The following is a 19,264-nucleotide window of genomic DNA, read 5'->3' as shown; positions in this document are numbered from 1 at the left end:
GTTCATTGTGTAAAGAAAACAGGGATTATGTACGCTTGTCATTAAATTAGACCAGGTGAATCGAAGAACTGTATGTAGTCTTCACCTTTTTACACCAAGTCAATATATGACCTATTGTTTTTGTTATGATGCTGCTTTTTATGTATCTGAAGTAAAAGTCTAAAGAGATGTTTTGTATTATGATCATGATGCACAAAAAAAAAGAGAAGCAAAAATGGGAAGATGTTTATAAAATTTTAAAATCTTAGGGTATGTGTAGATGAAACAGGGGCCCTAAATTGAATAGATGGGTTTTAAAAAACACCGCTTCAATTTAGGGCTGATTAAATCCCCATGTCATGCAAACACCCCGCTGACTTACCCGCCTCTCCGGTAGGGGACGGGAGGGTGAGCTGCCAGCTGGCAGAGCGGTCCCTGGGCTGGGGGGGGCAGGGGATGGTGGTTCCCTCTGGCAGCAGCAGCGCCCCCCAGGCAGCACCCACCCACAGGCAGGAGATCAGGCTCTCCACTTTTCTTGGGCAGAGCCTGCTTTCCCGAGCTGCTGCCAGGTTGCCTGCAGGGCTTTCTGCAGTTCCTACAGAACTTGAAGAAGTTATAGTATGCTGCACCCCAAGTCATTTAAGGCACATTACACCGCCAAATTTCCTACAGCAACTGGAATTAATGCTCAGTATGCTGCCAAAGTGTGCGAACACCGACACCACTAAAGCAGAGCAAAAGCATTTAGCCCACTTTAAAGTGTCGTGCACACGCATCTCGTTTCATCTACACACAGCCTTAGTGTCATCCTCTGACAAGGAGTCAGGTCTAGTCAATCAGAACAGGAATCCATATTCACTGAGGAAAGCTTTGTCTGCTGTGGAAGACTGTGCTACTTTCTTAGAAAGGATCCCTGCCTATCTTTCCCTGTTTCTAGAGAGAGCAACTGGTGTGCCTTGTAAAGAACTAGCTCTGCTTATTAGAGATGGGTACTAGTAGCTTGAAAAACCATGGATTGTTCTTGGCAAAATACTCCAATAGGTTGCCACTTCTTGCTGCAGATTGCAGCACTCAGCTAACTTGAGCAGATCTCCTCTGTTGTTGTCCCAGTTGCACCAGGCATCCAGCAGATGAGATGATCCATTGCCCTGCGACCCCAGTAGCTTCAACCATAACCCTGGTAGGGGAGGCTGATGGGTACAACACCTTCCCTTAAGGGTGACCCAGAGACTGCAGTAGCTAGAGAGTATTTGTCTCACTATTACCCTAACAGTTAAAACTGGCCTGCTGCTGGAAGCATTTGAACATCATACCCATAGTCTTTCAAGAATTAAGAAAATCACACAGTGGCATGAAGGGGGTCCCTGATTTAAAAAAAAAAAAAAAAAGGTGAGAACACTTTGCCCAGTAAGGATAGTCATGTGTGACAGGTGACTCCTGACCGTCAGAGAACAGTCAAAGTGGCAACGTGGAATGTGAAGGCTCCACATCAAATTGGGAAATTGGATAATGTCAAGCATGAAAGATCAATATTCTGAAACACATTGGAAAGAGACTAGAATTACTGTTTGAGGAGATGTGAAGATCATCTATTCAGGAGGTCAGATGCATGAAAGAGGGGTTGATTTTGGATGAAGAAACCTCAAAATGTTTGAATGGTTTTGGGGCAATATCTGATGGAGAGTGATGCTTGTGAAAATAAAGTCTAACCCTTTCAACATTGCAAGTCTATGCACCAACAACTGAAAGTAGGGAAGGGGGCATTGATAGTTTCTAGGAAGACCCTGATAAAGCAAAAAAGCAATGTAAACCTCAAGAAGTGGTCATAGTGATGGGAGATCTAAATGTGAAAGTTGGGTGTGAATGAGTGGATAATATTGTTGGACCTCATGGACTTGGAGAAAAAAATGAAAGAGAAGAAAGATTGATTGATTGGTGTGTTGCAAATGATCGAGTCATTATGAACACATGGTTTGAACGCCACCCGAAAAGAAGATTATACATGGAAAAGTCCTGGAGATAATGTTAGAAACCAAACTGATTACATCACCATCAACAAAAGATTCAGAAATGCAGTTCAACAATCAAAAACTTTTTCAGGACCTTACTGTGGAAGTGATCATGTACCTGTAGTATGCATCATCAAGATGAGATTGAGGAAACATAAGAAACCAAAAGCAACAAAGAAGCTGGATTATTCAATTATAATGGGAAAAGGTCTGATTAAAGAAAGGTACACAGTTGCAGTTAAAAATCATTTTCAGAAACTTGAAGATGAAGGAAATATGTCAAACTGGGAAATTTTCAAAGCAGCACTAGGTTAAACAGCCAAGGAAATTATTCCATCAAAGGTAAGGCAAAAGAAACAGAAATGGATGACTGAAGAAATCCTTGAACTTATGGAAAAAAGATGAAAATGCATAGTTTGGAAGAGTAAAGAGACTGGACAAAAAAAATCGATCGATGTGCAATGGAGAAAAGGAAAATGGCATAATGAAAAATGTACAGAGATAGAAAAACAAAAGGATAAAAATGTTACATCAGATAGGAATATCAAGGACATCACAGACCAAGAAGGATGTACTGCTAGGGGATGTATAAAAGCCAAGAATGGCGATGTAATTATGGAACAAGAACAAATATTGAAATGAAGGACTGAGTATATTGAAGAGTTATTCCATGACAGTCAAGAAGAAAAGCCATTTGTTACAATGAACGTGGATGGTTTGAAAATTAAGTCTGACATAAGAAGTTATCAAGTAAATGATAACCAGTAATGCTACAGGACCAGATGAGATTGCAGTAAAACAGAAAAAAATGTTTGGATGAGTTTGGTATAGAAAAGTTAACAACTGATATTAGTGAGACTTATGAAAGTGGAAAAAAATGCCTGAAGACCTCAGTAAATCTTTATTGCCTCTCCCTCCCTCCCCTCCCCCCCAAGACCTGGAGCCATTGAATGTGAACTCCATTGAACTGAAGCCATCTGACAAAGATCCTATTAAAGGTGCTGATAATGAGAGCTAAAAGCAGAATAAGAAGGGAGATTGCAAAAGTTCAGTGTGGTTTTGCTGAAGATTGAGGTACAAGAAATGCTATGTTCATGGTATGAATGCTTTCAGAGAGGTCAATAGAAATGAGGAAAAACCTTTTTCCTATGTTTTATTGATTACACCAAAGCTTGTTATAGTCAAGCATGAAGAGTTAATAAAAATGCTAGAAGAACTGGATATTGATGGTAAAGAGTTGAGAATTTTAAGAAACATCTATTGGGACCACACTGCAGCAGTGAAGACAGAAAATTAACTAAGTGATTTCATCCAAATTAAGAGAGGCATGAGGCAAGGCTGTGTTTTTTCACTTGACTTGTTCAACTTGTACAGTGAGAAAATACTGAGGGAGATTGATGATTTACCGGGGCTGATCATTGGCAGACAGAATTTGAACAACTTGCATTACGCTGATGACACACTTGATAGCTGATTGAGAAGAGAAGTTGCAAGGAATTTTAGATAAAATTGTTAGTGAAAGCAAAAAGAAGAGTTTAAGTATCAACTGTAGAAAAACAGAATGCATGGTAATTACAGAGAAGATCATTTCTGTATACAACATCATTTTGGAAAAAGAATAGATAAGCCAGGTTAATAAATTTAACTACTTGGGAAGCTGGATAACATCAGATGGCAGATGTGATCATGAAATAAAACAGAGAATGGGGATGGCAAAAGACACATTTCTGAAAATGAAAAAGATATTGACCAATAGTAAAATTTCTATGGAGGCGAAGTTAAGAATTTTGGATTGCTATGTTATACCAGTCCTCATGTATGCATTAGAATGCTGGACAATATCATTAAATATGGAAAAGAGAATTGAGGCAAGTGAGACGAGGTTTTTAAGGCATATCTTGAAGGTATGTTAGACAAGTCGTGCTTCAAATTAAGATATTTTGTTAAGAACAGGCTGCAAGAAGAAGCTGTTGGTTAACATCAGAAAGAGACAATTGGAGTTTCTCAGACACGTTATGAGGAAAGAGGAAATTGAAAGTCTGGTCGTAACTGGAAGGATTGAAGGAAAGAGAGATTGTGGAAGTCGGAGGTTGATTTATGTCAAGAGTCTATCTAAATAGATGAATGCATCGACATTGGAAATTCTGTGGGCCTCAAAGAGAAGAGACCTGTGGAAGACAATGATCATCAGTGTCCTGTTTGGATATTGGACTGAGAGAGAGAGAGAGAGAAATTAGTACTGTAACTCATGACGCCAGTGACTGCCTGACAGTGGTGGATGTGATCATAGAGGTGATCATGCAGCCTTCTTAATGACTGCAGGAAAAAGTTGCTGCAGTTGACAAAGAGATGCAATTTGTAGTCTTGTGCTCAGCAGTGGATGTCCCATTAGGAAAGACAATGAGTCTTTGTGCTTCTGTGATCCCTTAGGATTCTGCCAGAGGAGAATTTAATTTACAACTCAGGCTGCACAAGGCCTCACCAATGGACAGTGGATGAGAGAGATACAGTGAATGTCTCAGGTGCTACCCTCCAGCTGGCGACTTTCTGGACTGCATTGGCCCTACGGAATAATTGGAATTATGAGAATCTTGTGCCATTGCAACTCTATCAGCGTGCATTTCTTATTGTTCAGAATGTCACCAGGAGAAGCTGCGTGTACTTAGTAGTAAACAGAGCCTATCAATCCTTTCTTACCAGGATATGTTCATTTTGTGAGCAGTCTTTCTTTTCTTTAGCCCTGTTTAATGCCATAACTGTATAAGGTAACATTGGTGACACCACTGTGCATTTTGATGAAAAATAAATTAATTACTATCTAAATTTGTGCCTGAGATGACAGTGTATATTTTCAGAACACTTAGTGATCCATAATGTGTATCTGGGCTGCATGTGATTCACTAACGTAATTCCAATGGGCCCACTGTAATACTCTCTTAAACCACTTCAGTTGAAAAAGATTTGAAAAGCAAAATAGCTTGTAATGCAGATTCATTAATTGCACTTGTGCTTCCATGTACAGTCCAGTTTCCTGCTTGCAGACATGCTGAGATTTTCCAGCCTTATTAGAAAGGATCACACTAGCAGTGGTCTTGTAGTGGGAAAGAAACCTTGCTGGTGGTCTTCAGTTTGAGTTGTGCACCCTACATTGTGTGAAAATTAAAGCCCCACAAATGTTATTGGGATCTGCTCAATCCCTCAGAACCGCATTGAAGATTCACCTCCTAGCTAAATCCATTCCCTTCCCCAATTCAATTTACTGCATTTTCTCACAAACCACACAACCTCAAACATGCACCTTCTTTTGGAAAGGCAGATGAAGAAAAAATGTTTAGCTTGGTAGGATCCCAACTCTGTGGCTCAATCCAGACCATCACTGTTTAGCCAAAATCCAATGCTGATGCAGCAACAGCTGCAAATGACTTGAAACTAACTCTGAAGTTTGCATGCCACCCCTCCCTCTCTATGCTTACAGAGAGAGGCAGAGCCCCAACAGCCATTAAAATATTTCTGTCCAGCCACTACAGTGTCTTAATACTTCGATTCTGGCTCAGAAAATCAGCTCACCCATTTGAGATGCATCACGTCAATTTTGGAGGGCTGATTTGTAGAGGAGAAGGTGTGTATGCTATGCAAGTAAATACGGTATTCCCATATTCTTTGCCCAAATGCAGAAGGGTACATTTTCAAAATAGTATGCACAACAATTAAATTCAGACTTCAAAACACCTTTAATGGTCACCAGTAATCCACAGTTGTTACTCACTAGTATCTTACAACCTGTTCTAAGCCCAGGAAAGTAGTGTGATACCTCTGACATCCCTGTGTGATAATCACTGCAAAAAGCCATTGTAAGTCACATATGCTGTCAAATGAGTTCAGCTGATTAATATCTATACAACTAGACATTTTGCCTGTTTGTTTGATATCTCTCTGGACAATCTGGATTTCCCTAAATTTAGATGAAAACTTCCAATCTAAAGACACATTTTCAGAAATCTCAGTCCTGAAATGTGAAAAATTATAGCTAAGAAATTATATAATATTGCAACACAAATTTTACATTTTAGATCCAGTCAAAGAATATGGGTGTGCTCCATGGCCTGAAATTGAAAATTTAATTAAAAAGTGTCTGAAAGAAAATCCTCAGGAAAGACCAACATCTGTTCAGGTTATTTTTTTATTGTTATTTTTATTTTATTTGTATTTTTAAGTATCTTTGTGTTAGCTTCTATCACAGACTTTCTGTTCAAGAAAAAATGGTGAACTTAAGTTAGTAAAGGGTATAGTATTTTCTCTCTGTCTCTTGAATTGACATGTTTGTGCAACTTTGGCTTTTTCTTGCCTGGACCAATTATACCATTTGATACACTAATCAGCTGCATCCTTTTCTGTATAGCCATGAAACACCCAAACCTTTTTCTGCTCCTTTATTAGTTAATCATAAATACTGCAATGTATTAGCCAAGTAGGATTCACACCACATGGAAGTTTTCTATTAATGAAAAACAAAGAGAAATTTAATTAATATTGAGAGTGCAGAATATTGAGGACGCAGTTAACCTATACCACTCTACAGATTGGAAGTGCTACACTGAAAATAGTATAATCTGAAGCCTGTGATAGTTTTGTTTTCTGTCTCTGGGCCATCTTGCTTTGTGACAGAATAAAATTTCCAAATAAGCTCCACTGACTTCCTTTCTGTAGTTTTACTTGCTATGAAAAACAGGAAGGCAGTGGTGCTGCTGCATAATGCCGACATAGAAGTGATCATTATGGGGGAGTGCCTTTTGTGCTGGGATCCTACAGACAGTCACATCCATTGTCCCAGTTCAAGTACCTATGAAGCATGCTGAATAAAATGTGCTGATAGTTTTTCCCAGGACCTTCCTGTGTGCATCTGAATTTAATTGTGGCTCACTTAACTAAATTGCAGTTCATTCCAAGGGCAAGCCTATCAGGCTGAGTGCTCTCCTTCACCATCTACTGGCAGAGGAACAGCTATGCAGCATGGGAGAGGGCTGCACCCCTCCTGTTTTGATCCAAGTCAAAACACAGTACGATCAAAACAATCTCAAATGAGATGTCTGTTTACAGTCTGTGTGCTGAAATACTGTTCACATAGTTTGTAAAGCTTTTTTTTATCCTGCAGAATGAAAAGTGCTCTCTATTTATCTCTGTACTGGCTGTTGCTATCTGTGGTGTCTTTTGCAGATTTATGAGATTTTGAATTCAGCAGAGCTTATCTGTTTGATGAGATACATTTCAATACCCTACGTCTCTACAGCAGAGTGCATTGTGGCTGCCAATCAAAGCTGCAAGAATGCAGGGGTCTGGATTGGTAGTGGAAACAGAGAAAATGCACAGCTTTCGATTATTAACTTGAATACAGATGGACACATGCTTGAGGTAGGGGTGAAAGTTGTCATTCATTCCAAACTTGTTTGAATCAATGGGCACAGATTACTTTAGATATTAAATAAATTCATTTCAGAGCAAGTTTTGCCATCCTTCTTTTCCTGTCATGTCTCTAGCCAACTCTTCTCACAATATTGCCTTGTCACTGCTGGATTTCTCTCTTCCAGTGGACTGGTTGGTTGCTAGTCATTACCCTTTTTGCATGAGGCTAAAATGAGAATGAATAATCATAAATAATGATAGCCCTTAATATTAACCAATCTTCTGACAAATTAATTTTGTCAAGTTGTCCGTCATCCCAGGACTCTTTCAGCACCCTAGGATGCACTGACCAGTTGTCTCCATTTTGTTTCTGGAATTCCTATATCCAGTATTGTCAAAAAAAGTAAAGTTGCAAACTGTACGGTGTTTTTCCAAGTTAGCTTTAAAGTGATGGACATGTATTCTTTTTCTCTGCCTGTGCTAGACATGATTTAACAAAGGGGTTGTTAAAGGAATGATTACTGTAATACAATAAAAAGCAGTGATCTTGGATGATTCAGTCATGGGATATTAGATATACTGGAGCTGGCGACTTTTCTAGGAAATATTTCCTTCTTTTTCTAAAAATAAAGTGACAAAACGTAAAGGAAATATTAAGCCAGTACTTCAGTTTCTGACAATTGAACTGTGCCATTGAAAATACACTAAATACAGTTCCATGTATTTGTTTTTTTCCTCATGGCTTTTCAGATGCTTATTAGCTGTAATACATTCAGAGAATTTATGTATTCCCAACATTTAGTTTGCTAAATCCTCCTGGATCAAACCCTCCTTCTAGCCTTTCTCACAGCACTGAGCAGGCAGCTGGTTCAGTAGAAAGTGTCAATTGGGAATTTCTTTTAGTGCCGGGGTGGAAAAAAGGCTGTCCTTCAGCACCAAGAAAGATTCTGCTGTCCTCTGTGTTCTATTTAGTAGTGTGGACCCTTGCTGAAACATAACAAAGATGCTTTAATAGGGTTTTTTTTCTTGACTCAGAACATTGCAGACAGTAGAATATTAAGTCTGGCCTTGGTGACCCTTCCCACTGAAAAAGAAAACTGGATTGTAGCAGGTACACAGTCTGGTTCCCTGTGGGCAGTCAGCACAGAAGATGAGAAAAGCAGACACTGTCTTCAGAAAATGTCAGATTCTGTTACCTGCCTCTACTGCAACTCTCTTTCCAAGCAAAGGTAGCATTACACATTTAAACACTGCGGGTTAAATTTTGGAAAGTTGACTAAATGGTGTTGTTCACATTTTACTTACAGACCCCTCTGTTATAGAAACAGTTAATGCTTTGCACGTATGTTTGCACATCTGGCAGGGTTAGGTGCGAGTTTTTGGATGTTTTGGGGTGATGTGTTTATTTTTAGTGGGCAGTTAAACACCTGATATGTCAGCCACTTGTGATTCTGTTGTTGCTCAATACGTGTCCCTTGTTGAGACTTTTCTGGAAATCCTCATCTCATTTCAGCAAACAGAAGAATTTCTTTCTGGTGGGTACAGCAGATGGCAAACTAGCAGTTTTTGAAGATAAAGCAGTAAAGGTAAAATTAGCATTTCCAGTAATTTTACAAAATGCGTAGAGTAACTGTTTCTAATAGCTTTCTTTCATGTAGCTTATTTTGAAAAAAGATGAAGTTCCATAACCAAAACCCAGTCCCTAATCTAATCTTTTAAGAGCTACAAGTGTCTTAGAAGTTGTATTTTATGGAACAAAGTTTGGTGATGTAATATGTTTCTGTTGTCTCCAATGTCTGAGGGTCAAAAGCAAGAGCAAACAATAGGGAGTGTAAACTGCAAAAACATTTAAAAGCATTTTATTTTACAAGTTCCATTAATGGCTGTGCATTCAAGGACTCAGTTTTGCTATATCTCTTCCTTACCTTTTTGATCAAATCACGTTGGCTGTGGCATATCAGGAAAAATGAGCACTATAGTCTAGATCAGTGGTGCTCAACCATTTTGCCAGTGTGCCGAATGGGCAGTGCCCCATCTATCCATAGACCAAATCCAGCACCCCATCTGGCCATGTGGAGGTGGGTGGGGGAGCAACTCGGCCCTGATTCACCTGTGCATGGGGAAGGGGGCATGGCCTGGCCGTAATTCAGCCACATGGGGGCGTGGGTATTTGGCAGCAGGGAGGGTGGCAGTATTAAAGTATTAAACTTTAATCCTTGAGCACCCTTTGTTTAGATTATCTTCTAGATCAGAGCTCTGGCATAGTGTTTGGGGCACCACAGCTCCCTGATTCTGAGGGAAGCCTCAGTCCAGAGGCAATCGGACAGTAGAGGAGTTATGCTAAGTTGCAAAACTGGCATAGGACCTGTTGCGGGTTCCTCTCAGAGGAGTACTAGTGGAGCACTGCCCATCTGTGATATACCTTCCTCCCCTCCCCTCCCCTCCAAGTGCCACAGGGTTTGGCCTTCAGACAAGGCAAGTCTCTACCAGACATTTGTAGTACTGGCGTAGAACAGGGCTCTCCAGCTTCAAAGAGTCTGGGAACCAAGTGACCCAACAGGAGATGCACACCATGGGGGTAGCACTAGCAGGGGCTCACACCCTCCCTGACTGCATGCCCTGCACGCATGTGTGCAAGTGGGTGCTCTCCCCACCCACTGTACATGCATGCAGGAAGGCCCTTTCCCACTCCACTGAACCACATGCAAGTGAGCAAGCACTCCCATACACAGTGCAGCACCCCACCTCAGCTCCCTGCAGGCTTTCCTGTGGCACCAAACCACATAAGCAATTTAGGCTGCCAGCTCCCCCATTACTGCGTGCCGTGCCGTGCTGTGCCATACTGCTCCGCCATCAGGGGTGGGGCGTGCAGCAGAAGCTGGAGGAGGGAGAGGTTGCCTCAAGACCCCAGCTGCTGTTGCAGGTGAAGCAATAGGGGTAGCAGCAGCTAAGTGGGAGCCCAGGGGTGACATATTAACCCCTCTCAGGCCACACGTAGCCCACAGGCTGCCAGACAGCACTGGTGTAGAAAATGTGGGCCTATGTATATCCTCCAAATTGTGTTCTGGCTATGTCAGTTTCCAAATTGCCTTGGAGAGCAAAATACAGTTTGTTCCTAATTGACACTGTGTTTCTTCTTACAGCATAAGGGTGCTGCACCTGTGAAGACATTGACCATAGGAAATATCAATACACCATTGATGTGCCTAAGTGATGCCACATGTTCATCTGAAAAAAACATAATCTGGGGAGGCTGCGGAACAAAAATAATATCATTATCTAATGATTTCTCTGTTCAAAAGCTTATTGAGACAAAAACAAGTCAACTGTGAGTTGTTTTTTTATAGTGAAGTCACTTTGTTCTCATCCTTGTTTCCTGTCAAGTGTTGTGTTTGGAGTGTCCTGCCAATGTAGCTTGCTCTTCATAATTTTCTATTTTCCTTTCTTTTCCTTTGACATCAAAGGGCATACAGTCTCTTGTTCAGTAAGATTAGCAGTATTACAATTTCCTCCCCATCACAGATGCATTTGTCCCTGTACTTCACTTGGAGCTATGAATTTTTCCATATATAAGTAGTGTAGTTATGTGGTATGTGTATACATCTGCTGTCTGTATATAAATTCTGCAATGATTTTTGACTTTTTTGTTAGTTAACAGCTGAAGTTTTAGTTTGATGAAGATGCTAAAGGTCTTACTAGTCATCAAACTGAGACTGAAGTTCTTTGTCCAGTTGCTGTAGACCTCATGAAGGCAAAATTCACCCTTAAGTAAATGGAAATTTTGTCTGAATAAAGCCTATGGTTTTTAGTGTTTTTATATAAATCAAGCTATCTCTGCAAAACAACGTGTGCATTAACGCATAAGCCAATGTTGTTTGGCCAGTAAGTAAAGCTTGCAGTATGATGCAGCTGAATGTTATGTGCATCTTTTTAGGAATTACACTAAAATATGTTACCAAAGACTATGAGAATAACAGGCGGAGAACTGTATAAAAGAATTTTTTTTATAATAGTAAATGCCAGTATGACAGGATAGCAGCTTATGAGTTATATTTTTGGCAGTGAGTGATTTTGAACAATACTGTAAAATGAGAGATGTACACCTAGATGAACACCTTGCTGGGGTCGTTTGGCCCCAGTACTCTTTCCTGCCATGGCAGGAGGTCGGACTAGATGATCTGCTCAGGTCCTTTCTGACCCTAGAAACTATGAAACTATGAGATGGGAAAATCAGTGAGGTAGAGGAGTGATGTTTTTATACTGCAGAGCCACTGCAGTCAGTGTGGCCGTCTCTAGCGGAGTGAATCAGGGTGACCACCCTGGGCCCCGCACTTTGGGGGGCCCAGCAGAGCCGGGGGAGCAGCCATGGCAACTCCACACCGCTGCCAGCTTCATGTCTGGCTGCTCAGCACCCGCTGCCAAATCTGTTGCTGGCTTCCTTTCATCCGGGGGCAGGGTCGCACACAGGTTGATTTTGCCCTGGACCCCACACCCTGCTTGGATCATCTCTGGCAGTCAGAATTTATGATTGGTAGAGATAAAGATAAGTATGTAGTGAAAATCATTAAAGAAAGCTGTTGGGGTATTAAAAATTAATAAAAAGCAAACCAACCAAATGCAGGCTGCACCCTTTTGGGCCTTTATCATCCAGCATGAGAAGAAACTCAGTGGAAGCTGAGGGTCCTTACCATCTTGCTGGAGTTCCCCTTTGCAGCTGCTTGAAGGCTCATGGGGAATAGCTGCATCGTTATGCCATCATCGCCCGAGTCATAGGTAGAGAAGATGTGTTAACACATATTGGACTCATTACTGCTTCTGTGGAAATTGGTGGCACAACACCTATTGAATTTGTTGGAAGCAAAAGCATTAAGAATTCTTTTATCTTTGGACCAGTACCCATTTTATAGGTATCCATATCCTTGGACAACCCTACTGACATGAAATGTTCACATATTACCCTTTAATTTGGGCTCTAAGCTACTTTGATTTTAGGCTGTAATGGTAGGTGGAGATGCTAGTGACCCCTATAATTAATATACTATATATAGGAGTATGCTATGCCTAATGCTTACTTTTCTCTTTCCTAGATTCTGTCATAAAGATTACAGTGATGCAAACATTATTTCAATTGCAGTAGACAAGTCCATCTACTTGGCTAAGAAAAACAGCCATTTTGTGGAAGTTTGGGATAAGAAAACAGAGAAACTTTGTGAACTAATTGATTGTGCACATTTTCTCAAGTAAATACTTTATTTTATTCTGGGTGGTGTGGTGTCTAATAAATGAATAATGGGGTCTGCTGGTAGATTTTACTTAGAACACATCATATTTTGGAGGTAGGAAAGGAAAATGATAAGATTAGCCATGTCTTTTCCTTCTCTGACCCAGAACATTAGTTATTTCACAAAGCCTAGCTTGTCTCATAACAGTGCTGTTGGAAGTGGGTACCATATGTGTCCTTTTCATTCTCAGGCTGATGTAAGGAGCTGCACCAGTGTCATCCTTAACTGCACAAGAATTCCATGGGGGATTTACATATATATAGTTCTGGGAGACAAAGGGAAAGGAGAGCTTCCTGTGTCCAATGTAAAGGCAATCTCAGATTGTTAACTGGTGGATCTTAAAGCTTCAGTTCCTTCTTGCCAAAATTGTATAATTTCAATGGTTAATTGGTTTGTGCAGCCTTTGTTGACAAAAGATTGTTTAAAAACTTGTTGTGTAAAATAATATTCATGTCTGCCACAGATTTATAATGCAAAATCTCTTCATATTTTTAGGGAGACAGTGGTGAAACTCAATAACGAATCAAAACACAGAGTGGCTTATTCTGGAAGAGTAAAGACCATTTGCTTACAAAAAAATACTGCCCTTTGGATAGGGACAGGAGGAGGGTACATTGTGCTGCTTGATCTGTCAACGCGGCGTCCCATCCAAATAATACAGAATTGTTGTGACTCTGTTAGAGTCATGCTGACAGCCCAGCTAGGTAAGTTTTATTGTCAAAAGGAACTGAACTTTCAGCGCAAAGCTAGGGCTATATTCATTCCTAACTGACATGGGATGACGTAAACTAATTTTATTTTCCATCTTTTTCATTCACTTTACTCCACTATTTGCCTGTTTAATCTAATCAATGCCAATATTCTTATATTAATAAAGTCCCAGATGAATGCAGTGCTGGTGGTCAGACACAACAGCAGCAATTCCCAGCATCTTTCAAGAAAACCCTTGATTATGACTGGCTAACACATGAGCCTGTCTCTCCCCAAGACCCTTTGGGCTGTGATGCAATGAGTGCATTTTTCTTTTGGTTTTCTCCCTCCTGCTCTGTCTGCCTTTCTTCTCACTTGTTGCATTCAAGTTTCAAATAATTGTTTTTACTTGCTTTTTCTGTGGCTTTTCTCTGGCCTCCACCCAGCAGAGTCCATTGGTGTAGCCATAGAACAGCTTGCAGCTTAGCTATGTAGAAGTGGAGTAAGAGATAGAAGTTAGTGGACTACTAGCTGAGTATTATACATATGAACTGCCCCTGAAGCCACAGTCAGTGCTGTTACGGGCAGCTGTGGGTGCAGGGCCTGAAAAAGAGGTTTGTAAGGAGTTAATGCTGCTTCATACCCAGCCACAGGACCATGTTTGCCTAAGGGGAAAATCTGAAGTGCTGTTACTTTCTTCAACTTGTTTTTTAATGTGATCCCAAACTAATCAACCCACCCCCGCTTTGGTATACCACGCTCTATGCAGGGGTGGCTACTTTAAACATTAATGTCATAACACTACCCTGGGGACTAAATTCTGTACTGCAGCTCCAGAGTTCTGCATTAGTGTGATTTAAAAGGTGTTCACAGTCAAGAAAAAAACCTGATATCGTATGTTACTGAATCTCATCATCTCAAACTATGGATTTTTTTTTCACTGCCATCAGTGTACATGTCACCCAGGATGTGCAAATACACCTGATTTCCTCTGCAGCCCCAGCTCTAATAAATGTTCTTCAGTGCAGCCTACCTAGTAAAGCAGCTGATGAGGATACATGAAGCAAAATAAGTTTCCACTAACTCTAATTTCACTTCAGCAGATATTGACTGTGCAGCACTGCAAGCAATTAAACAAGATTTAGTTCAATAAAGGAGGTAGAGAGTATATGAGGTGGGTGGGGAAAAGCAGATAGTTTTCTAAGGTTGTTTTTCTGACTGTAGCTGCAGTCATACAGGTAAAAGGGGCTAGCACAGCCTCTGGGCTGCACAGAGGCCTGTTTTATCTATTTGCAGGACTTGGGCTTACAAGAGCAAAAGTAGGGAGTCAGTTTTCGAATATTAATCTTGTTTGTGTTTTTTTAATCTGGATTCTAAAATTCCGAGTTCCAGGCAGCTGAATGTTACAAATAGACATAGGTAAACATTCTGCATATAAAAAACAGTGAACTAAAATAAAGAGCTGTTTTTTGTGTGCTGATGTAATGTACTTAGTTTTGTAAATTTAAAGAACTTTGGGAAACTTTGGGTGATTCAAGGAGAATGTGTACTGGGGCTCCCAAGCCTCCCAGAACTATAACTTAGGCAGTAAACCACAATCTAGCCTGTATCTGCCCTGTAAAACACACAGGGCCAAAGCCTTCCCTTACCTGCACTCATAAAACATTGACATGTTTTCAGTGTAATTTTTTCTTAATCCAGTAGGACTAGTTGATTGGAAATGAGGGTGATACTTTGTAACAGGTTATTAGCCTTTGATCCCTGATAAACCCCTTGCATTAAATGGAGGTGAAGATTGTGTCTTTATCAAGGTTACTGATTAAAGATAATGGGGCTGGTTCTTCTCTGAGTGGCAGTATTACATTTTTATTTTTCTAATTACTCTGGCTGATATCCAGGTTCAGTTCCCAAACACGGATATAACTACATCTATCAAGGCACTGAATGTCCAACTCAGTCTGGCTTTTAGATATTGTCTCAATGGTCTAAAGGGGGAATGAAAGATCTGGGCAGCCTCCACTCCTCCATAATCCTAGGCATATGCGTTGAAGGTCCTAAGGACCTCTCATGCATATACCGCGATCCAGAAGGATTTACAGTTGCCTACTGCTCCTAACGGAACACTGTATTATTCATACTATTTTATAGAACTAATACGAGTTTTACTAGATTAGAAGTAAAGCAGAAATTTAAGTTCTAGTTACAAATTAAAATGTTTTATTGTTAAAAGGGAACCTCAAGAACGTTGTGCTGGTATTGGGTTACTGCTATAAAGGTAATAAAGAAGACAACAAATATCCAAAAGGTATGAGCAACTTTGTTTTAATAACCCTTATTATTTATGTAATAGAAAATACTTGGTTACATTTTAAAATGTCTCCTAGAAGATTTGTTTACATCTTTTTTTTATGAATTTTCATTGCTGCCTTGTTCTGATTTATTATATATTGTGGTCCATATGTTTCTAGAGTTTATCCAGACTAATTCTATAAAAATGACAAGGGCACTGGTATAAAATGAAATGTCATGATTGTTTTTTATAAACCATTGTTAAAAATTCTAACTATGTACCAGAACTTCTTTTGAAGACCCTCAATTTGATTATTTATGCAGTAAAAGCTTTTGTAAAAATCCTTTCCTATTTTACTTTATTTAAAAATATTCATATGTATACATTCTGTAATTGGAAGTTTAGATTTTTATAGGCCTTATCCTACAGTCCTTACTCGTGCAAACAGGCCGTATTCCACTGAAACCATCATGAATACTCCAGAGAATAAGCACTGCTGGCAAAGTAAAGGTTGAAGAATTTAGCACAGTATCCAGTACAGTATGTGTCCCAGAAAACATGGAATTAAAATCAGATTTAATTTCACCTAATGGCAGGTTCTCCTTCCTAGGTTGCGAGGGGAAGCAACGCCTTTATCATGTTTTCCGGCTGAAAAGCATAGCAGTGACAATCTGTAATGATTTTTGTACAACTGCAGCTAGGGTCTGGGGAGGGGGACTTCATGTCCATACCTGTAACACTATTTTTGTAGCTCATTGAAGCACTGCAATGCTTGTAGCACTCCAAGGCTGCAAACAGACAGGCATCACCCTTGCACCTGTCATACAAAAATGCCCAAATTTTGTGATGATGACAACCCTAGTCATGGTTTATGCTGCCTTTGTGTAGCCCACATTTATTCCCTTATGTTGGGAGACCACAGGCAGGCTATGACTGCCCATGCTTTCCAGTTGCCCCAGGCAGAAACTCTCAGGGCTTCAGGGGCCCAATGTTGCAAGACAGCGGTCCCAGGTGACTCAGCCCAACACGGGTGCATGTCTGCAAGCAGGGAATTTCCTTCTCTTGCAATTACACACCCCATTTCCCTGAAGTATCAGCAGGGGCCAGACCCTGTGGGACAAGAGCCCCAGTGACATCTGTAGACATCAGTGAAGTGGATCAGTTGTGCCAGGACACATGGCAAAGCTGATCCCACACCAAAGATGACATCTGTTTTCAGCCCTGGTGTAATGTCTGTCCATGGCCTGGGTCATCTACAGTTTTCACTCTTAAGAACTCAGTTCTGTAAGGTGCAAGTACCCTTGATCCCTATGGAGAGCACTCAGAGCCCCTCAAGATTGAACCCTTAACAATGGCATGTTTTCTAAGAGCATTTTATATTTCTATTTGTGTTCTTCCTAACAGTAATTAACAATAAGCAGAAAACCACCTGTAAGCTGCAATTGCGCTCTTCTGTGTAGCACTGTTTAAAATGTTTTTAAATTATTTTTTACAGAAGTACAGTCATGCTTATCTGTGTGGGATATTAACTTGCCACATGAAGTACAAAACCTGAAAAAGCATATAGAAATGAGACAAGAATTAGCAGAAAAAATGAGAAGTTTTTCTTTGGATTAAAGACTCCAAGGCAAGAGACATCTTATCTCCAAATTTTCCATCATTTTAACTTTAACACACAAGTGACTTTTTGTGTTTTATTTTGTTACCTTCATGATTTTGGTGGGGATGAAAATCATTCTCTGAACTAGTAGAAGAAAGAAGAAGTAAAATCTCTTCCGAATCTCAGCATTAGATGTGTATACCTCCTAGGCAAGTAGTGCTGGTTTAAATTGAGCTCCCCTAGCCTATTTCTAATCTAATCTAATCAGAAGGATTTCTCTTGGGCTGGGTGCTGTATATAAAGAGTAACTCTACTGAGTGTTTCTAAATAAGAGTAAAAATGTAAGCCTCAGTCTATTTATTGCCACTTGCCTATATAAACATTTTTCATGGTTCCTGTTTTTTGTGGTACTGTGCTAGAAGGACAAGATGAACCTGTAATCTGACCCAGTATGGCATGTTTTATATTCTCGTGTTTTGTTGTACTCATATTTAGTATTCTTGATTAAGTGGAGGACAATATTTTCTATTATATAGTAGCAGTACAACCAATTAGAGGAACATTCACTTACTGTACAACAGTTTTAAACAGCAGGCTGAATAGGTCAGTCCTTTTCTCTTCCTGTATGTATCGGCAATTTGGTAATTTTCAGTCTGTTCAAAAAAGATTTTGGGCTGAAGGACCTGAAATATTGTCTTGAAATTCTGGATTAAAATGCATTGATAGACTTCCACAAGAATAGTGCCTTCTTGCAGTACTATGCAGTATCTAGTTTCAGGCTGCACAGTCTCATTCATATAAAGTATGCCATTGCAGAAAATATTCACACACCAGTGATTATACAGTTTGCCAACTTAGCTAAGCAGACACAGGGTTATAATGCCTGACCTGAATGTTGCCTCAAGAAATACACAAAGAATGGCTGATGCTTTTAAGGTAACCATCCAGTCAGATGCAAGGTAACCATAGAGTAGTCATGCAGTAAAACTATGCAGTTTGCTTGTCTCAATCTGAAAAAAATGGAGACTAAAGAATTGTTACAGTGCCTGCAGAGTTAACCATTCAGCCGTATTTTGAGCACCTTATATCTATATTTTTGTGGTATGCAATAGAAGCTGGAGGCATTTAAAAATGGGCTCCTTCTTGCCTTGCATAGCCCCACTGGGCAGCTGTACCCAGGCATATTCAATTAGGAGATAACATTTTATTGTTCTACATCTATTAACTTAGTCTTCTGTTATCCTGCACTAAGTGCCTTATTCTATCAGTCGCACAACAGGCAGATGCTTTTCTCTCTCCTTGAAACCAAGTGCGTCATCTCTGTAGCAACCCAAAATCCCAGGGACTAACAAACCCAAAGCCATTCCTGTATTTGTCTCCTATGGAGCCAAATAGAGTGTCGCTACCAAACAAGTTCTCTCCTCCAGTGTTTTTCGTTTTAAATTATTCCTGTAGTAGGTCAATAAGTTTCCCTGGACTTTCTCCAAATGTATTGGTATTTAACTATCTGCAGTTTGATAAGGACATACTCAGGGTACCTTTCATATATACACCCTGTTTTCATTGTGATCTTATATTATGTATATTGAGAATAATTTGTTATGTATATGATATGTTATAACTCGAAGTGTATATTGTTATAATGAAAAATAAAGAGTTTTAAAATATCAAGAGCATATTTCACAGGTTGAAATTATTCATGATCATGCCGAGGTGTAAGCTTTATTAAATCCTACTTTGTTGTTCTGTTACATATTCTCCTAGTCATAGTTCCAACAGCATGCTTTATTTCACAGTATTTCTGTTGAGATCAAGCCTAACCACTTACATACTAAGTATTTTGTTCAAAAGCCAACAGAGCAAGAGAAAGCAGAAGTTAGCAAATCAGTCAGTGTAGCAGTTTTTTCTATTATTGAGCTTTCACTATTTAAAAAAATATAAACCTCCCTAATGGTGGTGTCCCAGTATGACAAAGTAGAAGGCAAAGCCTTCAGGGTTAGAGAAGACATATTGA

At 39.9% G+C, this 19,264-nt stretch overlaps 1 protein-coding gene across 1 annotated transcript in view; it reads left to right on the top strand.

Annotated features, from left to right (window-relative positions):
* LRRK2 (leucine rich repeat kinase 2) overlaps positions 1 to 18,944 on the top strand; it is a 109,733-nt gene extending 90,789 nt beyond the window's left edge. The window contains exons 43-51 of the mRNA XM_090042051.1: positions 6,059 to 6,159; positions 7,203 to 7,397; positions 8,424 to 8,617; positions 8,902 to 8,974; positions 10,532 to 10,716; positions 12,476 to 12,628; positions 13,166 to 13,374; positions 15,591 to 15,665; positions 17,146 to 18,944. Coding sequence (XP_089898177.1) covers positions 6,059 to 6,159; positions 7,203 to 7,397; positions 8,424 to 8,617; positions 8,902 to 8,974; positions 10,532 to 10,716; positions 12,476 to 12,628; positions 13,166 to 13,374; positions 15,591 to 15,665; positions 17,146 to 17,267 — 1,307 coding nt within the window. The 3' untranslated portion in view covers positions 17,268 to 18,944. The remainder of the gene's footprint in view (positions 1 to 6,058; positions 6,160 to 7,202; positions 7,398 to 8,423; positions 8,618 to 8,901; positions 8,975 to 10,531; positions 10,717 to 12,475; positions 12,629 to 13,165; positions 13,375 to 15,590; positions 15,666 to 17,145) is intronic.
* Positions 18,945 to 19,264: the final 320 nt, after the last annotated feature.

Source organism: Crocodylus siamensis, chromosome 4 (genome assembly GCF_052110815.1).
Source record: "Crocodylus siamensis isolate JL-2025a chromosome 4, ASM5211081v1, whole genome shotgun sequence".
NCBI lineage: Eukaryota > Metazoa > Chordata > Crocodylia > Crocodylidae > Crocodylus > Crocodylus siamensis.
The sequence above is the reverse complement of the archived record's forward strand: the minus strand, read 5'-3'. Positions and strand labels throughout refer to the sequence as shown.